Genomic DNA, 8,557 nt, shown 5'->3' on the forward strand with positions numbered 1-8,557 from the left:
TTGTCCTACAGGACTGTTCTGGTTCTGGGTCAGAGAGAGAGAAGGGAAGTGGCTTTTCCTCATCTGGAATGTTTCCAAGCAGAAGTGGGACATTGTCCTGCCCCTCCCCAAAGCACTGCAGGCACCTGGGAGTAGCTCAGGGCTGGCCCAGTTCTCTGAGACAGAACCAGGGGGGAGAGGTTTAAGTATTAATCACATCTCTGGTGTCCCTTGGTTGCAAAGATTGGGTCCTCCAGTCCCAGGGTGTTAAGGAAAACAAGGAACTCCTGTTCTTCCTGGCAAACCTTCTGTTATTGCTTGGCAGTGTTTGGGTTCTGTTGTCTGAGTTCCTGTCCAGGATCTTTCTAAGAGAACCTGTTAGAAATGTAGAGGTGGGGTTAGAATGTGGGTGTGTTCCCTACCCAACTGCCTCCAAGTCCTGATGGACTGGAGTGATGAGTGCTCTCAGCCCAGGGTATTTCTTACTGTTGTGTGGCTTTCCCTCAGCTGTGGGTGAGGAATTGTGCCAGCAAGGCCTGTGTGCCCGTGGGTGTCTCCCGTGTGTGTCCGTGGGGCAGGGCTGGGACAAGGACTCGTGCAGGGACCCAGCTGGCACTGGAGCTGCTGCCATTCTGAGCCACTGCCAAGGGCTGGGGAGAGACCATCTGGGAGGCTGTTCCCAGGGTTCCATTGGGAGCTGGATCTGCCTCCAGCTGCAGCAGCCAGGGGAGGGTTCTTCCTTGTGCAGCCCAGTGGCTTCTGCTCAGGCTGGCCCAGAGTGGGGCTGGGGCAGGTTCTCCAGGGAACTGGAGCCAGCCCTGAACGGGGCTCTGGAGAGCAGGAGCTGCAGGGACTGAGGTTTGCAAAGCTGGGCTGAAGTTTGTCAAAGCAGCAGAACATTCTCATTCCTGTGGGTCTGTGGAGTCCGTGTTGGTGCCCAGGAGAACTGGGTCAGACTGGGCTTTGTGCTCCGAGAGCTGCCCCCCTAAATGTGGCAGGCTGTGTGTGCTGGCAATGAAGTGCTGTCCCAGAGGCTGATGGTTTCTGTCTCCAGGTGTGCCCAGGACGCTGCCAATGCCCAGGGATCTGCTCTGGGTCCAGGCTGTCCGTGCTGGAGGGCCCTGGTGGCTGCAGTCCCTGAGCCCGCAGAGACAGAGAGAGCCCCGGCCCGAGGGGCCTTTGGCCCCTTGTCCTGAATTTGGGGTGAGCCTGGGAGCGTGTGGAGGGTGAGAATGAGGGCTGTGCTTCCAGTGCATCATCCCTGGGAAGATCCTGTTGTTCCAGAGCGCCGGGGACAGTTTGGGCTTGGCAGCTTCAGAGCTGGGTTGGAGCAGCCCCTGGAAAGAATCAGGAGAGTGGAGGTTTGTCCCAGTGGTGCTTTCACACCCCACTGGACAGGCTGGGCTTTGTGTTTGAGGCTGTCCTGTATTTGCTCTGCAGATAAGGGGCCCTTCCCAATTCAGCCCAGCAGATCCCAAGGGCTCTGACAGGAATATTTGTTCTTTCCTTCCCTTTGGGATAACTTCATCTCCAGACTGCCATGAGCAATTCCTTAATTTCTGCTGGAGAAAACCAAGTGTCAGAGGCAGTTTGCCAAGGAGCCCAGAAGTGTCTTTGGAGCAGAGAGTGCTGCCAGCTGCGTGTGCCTGTCCCCAGCCTGGCACTGCCCACAGGGACACACTGGGCACAGACCATGAGAGGGAACAAACCCACTGCCTGCCAGAGGGTTTGTCCTGGGCCATCAGGCCTTGGGCAGGAATTGCACTGGGCAACTCCATCAGCTGCTCTTCCCTCCCCCACCAAGCCCCATCCCCTGGGCATTAATGACGTGCCCTGTGCCCAGCGCTCCCTGTTCACCCAACTGAAACCAGAGCAAGGCTTGCTTTGCTTGGAACAACTTAAAGTAACTTTAAACCAAAATAAATCACTTTTTTTGTTCTTTTTTTTCCTTTTAGATGCTGGAATTGCCTCTCTGGCTGTGTGCTGAGCTCTGGCTGCAGGGGACTGTCAGGCCTTGGTGGCTGTGAGTTCCTGTTCTTCTCCCTGGGAAACTGGAAAGAGTTCTTCATTAGATTGCAGAAATGTTTTCTGAAGCCTGTCCCCTTCTTTGTGCCTTTTGCTGACAGACCTTCTCTTTCTGCCTTTGCATGTACAGCTGTTCCCTGCTGTCCATTCCCTGGCCTGAATTCCTTGCAGCTCCCAGCTGGGGAAACCTGGGAGAACATGGCAGGGACAGAGGTGACATTTGTAGCTGCCAACTTGGGGTAATTTCAAGGGGCCCCAGCAACTGTTTGTGTAGGAAAAGGTGAGGTGCTGCAGAGGGGAGGGAGGTGGCATTTTGGAGGGGTCCCACTGAGGGGGAGTGGAGAGCCTGGGGCTGGAGTGTGAGTTCTTAAACAGGGAAGAAGGGAAGGATGCTTGGGAGGGAAACACTCAGGGAATGTGTAGGGATGGAATGAAAAGTTGGGGCGTCAGGAAGAGAAAATGGGTGATGTAGAGGAAGGGAAATGTTGGGTGTAAGAGTTGATGTCATCTGTAGAGGACAGAATGACCATTTAGAGATAAAGTGAGGCAGTGAGTGGTGGGCAGGTAGGGAAAATTTGTGTGTGTAAAATTTCAGGTCACCTGTAGCAGAGAGGATGTACCTCCTGCTGGACACTGAGGCAGTCAGGGGTGGGCAGGAGGGGAAACCTTTGGGGGTAAAACTTGAGGGAACGTCCAGGGCAGAGAGTGAATATTTTGAAGGATAAATGAGGTGCTCAGTGGTGGACAGTTGGGGAGTGTTTTAGGGTAAACTTGGGGTAGCCCACAGGGTAGAGAACGAACATGTATTTGTAGAGAGGAGCTGATTACATGTGGGTAGGTAAGGAGAATTTTGGGAGTAGAATCTGTAGCAGAGAGAAGGAATACCTTGGGGTAAAGTGAGGCAGTCAGTGTTGGGCAGGGAGGGAAAATTTGTGTTTGTAAACTTTGAGGTCACGTGGAGCAGAGAGAATGTACACCATGAGGTAAACTGGGGTAATCAGTTGTGGACATGTGGGGAAAATTACAGGGGTAAACCCTGAGGGAACGTCCAGGGCAGAGAATGAATATTTTGAGGTAAAACTTTGGGGGTTTTGAACGAGGTTATCTCCAGGGGAGAGAAAGGACATCAGGAGGTCAACTGAGGTAATCAGTGGTGGCCAGGTGGGGACATTTAGGGCAGAAATCTCTGAGGTAATCTCCAGGGTCCAGAATGAATCCTGAGAGGTGCAGAGGAGGCAATCAGGAGCGGACACCACAGCAGGCCAAGGGAAGGTTCTGGGGGTAAAATGTGTGGCAGTGTCTGGCAGAGAGAATGAACATTTTGGGATAAACTAAGGCAGTCATCAGTGGACAGGGAAAACTTGAGAAACCCTCCAGGGTGGAGAATGAATATTTGGAGGTCAAAAGGACGTAGTCAGTGGTGAGCAGGTAGGGAAAGTTTGGAGAGTAAATTTGAGGTGGTCTGTAGGGTAGAGCAGGAACATATTTAGGTATACATGAGGGGATCAGCTGTGGAGAGGTAGGGAAAATTTCGGGTGTCAAACTTAAGCAAATATGCAGGGCAGAGAATGAATATTTGGAAGTCCAAAAGAGATAATCAGGAGTGTGCAGGTAAGGAAGACTTAGGGGGTTAAAAAGGAGATGATCTCTAGGGGAGAGAATGACTCTTTTGTGTTCAAGAAAAGGTAATCAGGAGTGGGCTGGAAGGGGAAACTTTGGGGATTTAAAAGGAGGTTCATTCTCTGCAGGGCAGGGAATGAACACATTGAGGTAAGCTGAGGTGATGAGTGGTCAGAGACACAGACAGTTGTGGGTGTTAAAGTTCAGGTAACCTGCTGGGAAGAGAAGGAAGGTGTTGAGGTGACCTGAGGGTCTCTGCAGTGGCCAAGCAGGGAAATGTTGGGCTGAGCCCTGAGTTGCTCCCGTGTGGGGCGGCTGCAGCGAGGCCGAGCCCTGGCCCTGATTTGCCAGCCATGGGCAGGGGGCTCTGTGCCAGCCGGGGGAGCAGCGGGGCCCCCGTGGCAGAGAGGGCAGGGGGGCTGTGGAGCTGCCCCGGGGGGAGCGGGGGGGCCTTTCCTGGGCCGCCTCCAGCCCCCCTCGATCCCCCCCTTGGGGGGGCTGCGCTGCCCCCCGAGGCTGTTTGGGGCAGAGAGTGCTGCCAGCTGCGTGTGCCTGTCCCCAGCCTGGCACTGCCCACAGGGACACACTGGGCACTGACCATTGGCCCAAGTTGTGTTTGCACCAGCTGGGGCCAGAGGTGCCAGGCAATCCAAAGCAAACCCTGCTCAGCCTCCAAATCCCAGGGGAAGTTCTCCAAGCTGCTCATTGAGGGACTAAAGATACATTGAAATGGAACCGAGACACTACTAAGTTTCCTGGGAATCCCAGTATTGCTGTCCTAGAACTTTTAACAGCTTTTTAAGCTTTTTATGACAAGAATGGCTTTCTTCCTTTGGATGAGTCCCTCGGTAGGATTTGGGGTTTCTTTGGATTCTGAATCCCTCCCAGGGGCCCTGACACTGGTCAGGAGCTGGCAGGACAAACAGAGTCAGAGCTCCTGGCAGGCACAGGGGCTTTCCCCCAGAGTGGATCCAACTGCTGCCCCCCAGCCTGGCCAGGCGGGATCTGCTTTGGCTCCCGGCTTCTGCCAGAGACAGAACGTGTTCCCTTGATTGGAATGAGGATCCCATAGCTTCATCTCCTGGAGGTTCCCTGGGCAGCTGATCCGCTCTGCCCCGTGTCCTGCTCTCAGTTCCTGCCCAGCCAGAGCCAACTGTGCCAAGGGCACGAGCACTCCCAGCCTGGATAGGGAATGGGGGACTGGCTTGTGTACAATTCACCTAGAAAGTCAAACCAGGGGATTGTTGGAGTATCTGGCTCCTTAGGGAACCTGCTGGGAGTAGAGAAGCACAGCCCCAAACCTCCAGCTGTGGGTGGAGTCGTGGAACGTAAACCAGCACAAACCAATCCCCCAAAATGAACCGTGGGAGAGCAGGACCAAATAAGGGTCAGAGTCCCTGTGGAAAGGCCAAAGGAATCTTTTGGGACTTGGATTGTCCCCTTGGGAGATGCTGGTTTCTGGGACATAGAGAATGCCCTCCCTCAGGCTGCCAAGATCTCTCAGTGCAGCAGCTTTGGCCAACACAGCAGCACAAAGATTGTTCTCTGCGGGGGGCCCAGGTTTGGGTTCCGGTCTCAGCTTTGCAGGTTTAGATGACTTCTACCTACAGCCCGCAATTCCATGCTGAATTCCTGCTGGAATAACCTCCCAGTGTCTCCTGGAGCTCAGATACTCCCCTGCAGAGCTGCCGCTTTAACACCAGGTTTGCCAGGAAGCAGCCACGGTTCCAGGTTTGCTCAGCGGGATCGGGACAAGGACAGGTTGATGTTGCACAGACTTTGCTGTTTGTAACCCTCCTGCCCCGGCCCCGCCGGTGTCCCTGGGGGGACTTGAGCGAGTTCCCTGGAATTGGGCCGATTCTCCGCCCCGGGCCGGGCTCCAGGGGATGGGTTGGCCCAGGAGAAGGCGGGGGCCGGACGCGCTCCCGGCCCGGGGCGAGGCAGCCCCTGAGCACGGGCGAGGACGTCTCTCCGGCCGGGAAGCCGCTGTCCCTTGGGAGCCTCGGGAGCGGCCCCGGGGAGTTCTTTTCCCCGAGCAAAGGGATGCACGTGCGGCTGAGGAGCCGCGGGCAGCCCTTTCCCCGTGCCCACCCCACGGGGGCTGTAGGGCACAGCTCCAGGGCACAGCTCCTCCATCCCCCGGCAATAGGAAGCCCAAGCAGGGCTGGGTCACTCTCTGTCGCTCCGGCCTCCTCCCGGCCCGCGTTCCCTGCCCAGCTGGTTCTGCCCAGGGAGCCCCGAGAACATTCCTGGCGGGAAGCAGCAGCCGCCGAAGGCTCCGTCCAACTCCGGGCCCGAAAAGCGGCCCCGACCTGAGCCCCCCCCCCCGCATTTTGGGTTCCCAAGGCTCACCTGGAGGAGACGCCCCCCCGCAGGCGGGACCAGGCGGCGACACTCGACCAACGCCTTTGCCTCGGAGCAAAGGATTCCTCTGGGCTTATTAGGCTCATTTATCCCTGGAAAAAGACGTTGTACGAGCACCTTTGCAACCATTGGATGAATCCTGAACGGGGCCGGCAAACCTCCCTGAGCAGGGCAGTGATGAATTGGTGCCCGTCCCCAGCCGGGCACAGCCCAGCCGGCCGCGCTCCCTCCGGCCCGTGGCTGGGAAGGGGGGATTTAATGCTGCAGAGATTTAATAAAAGCGGATTTCCTGACTGTATTTACCTGCGGTCCTTCCCTCCTTTGACTCGCGCAGCAGCGTCCGGTTGAGCGTTTCTTGGTTTCCTCTCCTGTAGCCGTTTCCCTCCCAGGCAGGACCTTCCCCGTCTGCAAATAAAGATGGGGGATGTTTAAAAAGCAGAGGGTTTGCCCCGGGAGGGTGCGAGTTGCCGAGGAAGCGGGGGAGAGGAAGGAGAGCCTCAGGTCTCACCTGGCAGGTGTCAGAGGAGCCGCACCTTCTGGATGGCAGGGCAAAGAACTGCTGGGGGCAATTGCCGAAGTTCCGCAGGCAGAGCTGGGAGCAGCCTGTGCCCGACCCGCGGCACGGTCAGTGCCGGCTCCTGGGGCCGCCTGTGGACAGACACAGAGACAGGGGACAGACGGGCAGCTCTGCTGGGGGTCCCGGAGCACGGGAGGAACGAGGGAGCGGCTGCCCCCGTTCTTCCCTGCCCCGGCAGGGCCCCGGCTCCCCGCGGCCGGAGCGGGTCCGTGGCCGGAGCCCCGGCGGGCCCCAGACCCCTCGTTCCCGGGGGGCCCTGCGGGCGGGAACCTCCTGGGGCCGCGGGGAAGAGGGAGGCGGGCGATGTTCTTCGGGGGGGGGTGCGATGTCCTCGGGGGTGCCCGAGAGGGAGGAGCTCCGATCCCGCGGGGGGTGCGGGCGGCGCTGCGGGCCCGGCGGGATCGGGGGGTCCCGGGGCCGGCCCGGCGTGTCCCCGCACCCCGGCCGGTCCCGGCCCGGGTTCCGCGTCTGTACGAGGAAAGCGCCGCCGTTCTCCCCCAACCGGGCCCCGGCAGAGCCCCGGCCCGAGCGGCCCTGCCGAGCTCGGCCCCAGCGCCCACCCCGGAGCGAGTCCGGCGATGCCGATCCCCGTACCGCTGCCGAACCCCATCGCAGCTCCAAGCCAGCCTCGGTCCTCCGGTGCCGGTGCCGTCCCCGCTCAGCGCCCCGAGCTCGGCGCAGCGCCGGGAGCAGCCGCCGGGCCGGGACTCCGGCCCCGAGCGCCGATCGCTCCCGCAGCATCCCGGTACGAGCTTCCTCCACAAACGCGGGGCGACCGCGGCTCTGCCGGCTTTAAACCCCGCGGGCGGGGCGGGGCCGGGGCGGGTCCGGGGCGGAGCGGGGCCCGCACAGGTGTGCGAGGCGGGGCCCGTCCAGGTGCGCGGGGCGGGGACGGGCAGGGGGCGGGTCGGGGCGGGGGTATTTAAGCGCCGGAACTCGCCCCCACAGCCATTTGCTCGGGCAGTGCGCGGGGAGGCAGCAGCGCCGCGGGAGCCTCTCGCTGCCGCGGCTCTTTTTCTTTGCTTTTGCTTTTGCTTTTCCCTTTTCTTTTACTTTGTTCCCGTTCCTTCGTCCCCTCCCTTCCTCCCCCCCCCTACCCCCCACACCCTCCCCCCCCCAAACCCCCCCCCTCCCTCTCCCCCCTAGCCCCCCCCTCCCTCCCTCCCCAACCCGCTCGTGCCCGGCGCCCCCTCCCTGCCCCGCAGGGGCAGCCCGACCCCCTCCGCCCTCCCTGGTCCCCCAGCCGGCCTGGCCCAGCCGGCCTGGCCCCGCTCCCCCTCCGGCCCCTGCTGCACAGCCCGCCCCGCCCTGCCCTCCTTCCCGCCCCTCCGCCCTGCCCGTCCCCGCACGCCGCCTGCCCCCGGCCCCTGGCGCTGCCCTCCTGCACAGCCCAGACCCCCTGCCTGCCCCTGCTGCCCCCTCCCTGCCCTCCTGCACAGCCCGGCCCCCCCGTCCCCTCCTGCCTGCCCCTGCTCCCCCCTCCCTTCTCCGCTGCACAGCCCGGACCCCCCGGCCCCTCCTGCCTGCCCCTTCTCCCCCCTCGCTGCTCCTCTGCACAGCCCGACCCCCCCCCGTCCCCCGCTCCGTCCTTGCCCCCCCGCCCGTGCCGTCCGTCCCCCTGTCCCCCGGGCCGTGTCCCCGCAGCCGCGGGCTTGGGGGCGCCGGGTTTAATAAAGCCGCGAGGGCCGGAGCCGGCGCCCCCCCTGGATCCCCCTTTCCACGGGGCCGGGCCCGCTCGGCGGGTCCCCCCTGCAGTTCACAAGCACCGCCCGACACCGCCGGGGCTCCGGCCCGTCCCGACATCACACGGGGGGCTCCGCGGGCGGGGGGCAAAGGGGGCGGGTTCGCTCTCGGCACTAGAGCCGCAGATGTGCAGAGCTCGCGGTGTCCATTGCCGAGAGCGACCCCTTGGGCTGGGGGGGCCGGGGGGAGTTGGGGAGGGGCCTCCTCCTCCGGAGGGGGTCCCGGGAGGGGGGGAGGGACTTGGGAGGG

General features: G+C 61.1%; 1 protein-coding gene and 1 long non-coding RNA gene across 2 annotated transcripts; both read right to left on the bottom strand.

Moving 5' to 3' along the window:
• Nucleotides 1-362: 362 nt before the first annotated feature.
• Nucleotides 363-7,306, bottom strand: LOC114003799. The gene is made up of 5 exons (XM_039384355.1): nucleotides 7,160-7,306; nucleotides 6,497-6,636; nucleotides 6,292-6,393; nucleotides 5,977-6,127; nucleotides 363-1,316 (listed from the first exon to the last, which is right to left on the bottom strand). Exons 1-5 carry the CDS (start codon nucleotides 7,304-7,306, stop codon nucleotides 882-884), a joined length of 975 nt encoding a protein of 324 aa, XP_039240289.1. The 3' UTR covers nucleotides 363-881.
• LOC120323803 lies at nucleotides 1,863-5,968 on the bottom strand. The gene is made up of 2 exons (XR_005564665.1): nucleotides 3,837-5,968; nucleotides 1,863-2,192 (listed from the first exon to the last, which is right to left on the bottom strand). It is a non-coding gene; the product is annotated as an uncharacterized LOC120323803 (long non-coding RNA).
• Nucleotides 7,307-8,557: the final 1,251 nt, after the last annotated feature.

Source organism: Pipra filicauda, unplaced genomic scaffold (genome assembly GCF_003945595.2).
Source record: "Pipra filicauda isolate LSUMZ 115617 unplaced genomic scaffold, ASM394559v2 scaffold347_size1265977_pilon, whole genome shotgun sequence".
Classification (NCBI taxonomy): Eukaryota; Metazoa; Chordata; class Aves; order Passeriformes; family Pipridae; genus Pipra; species Pipra filicauda.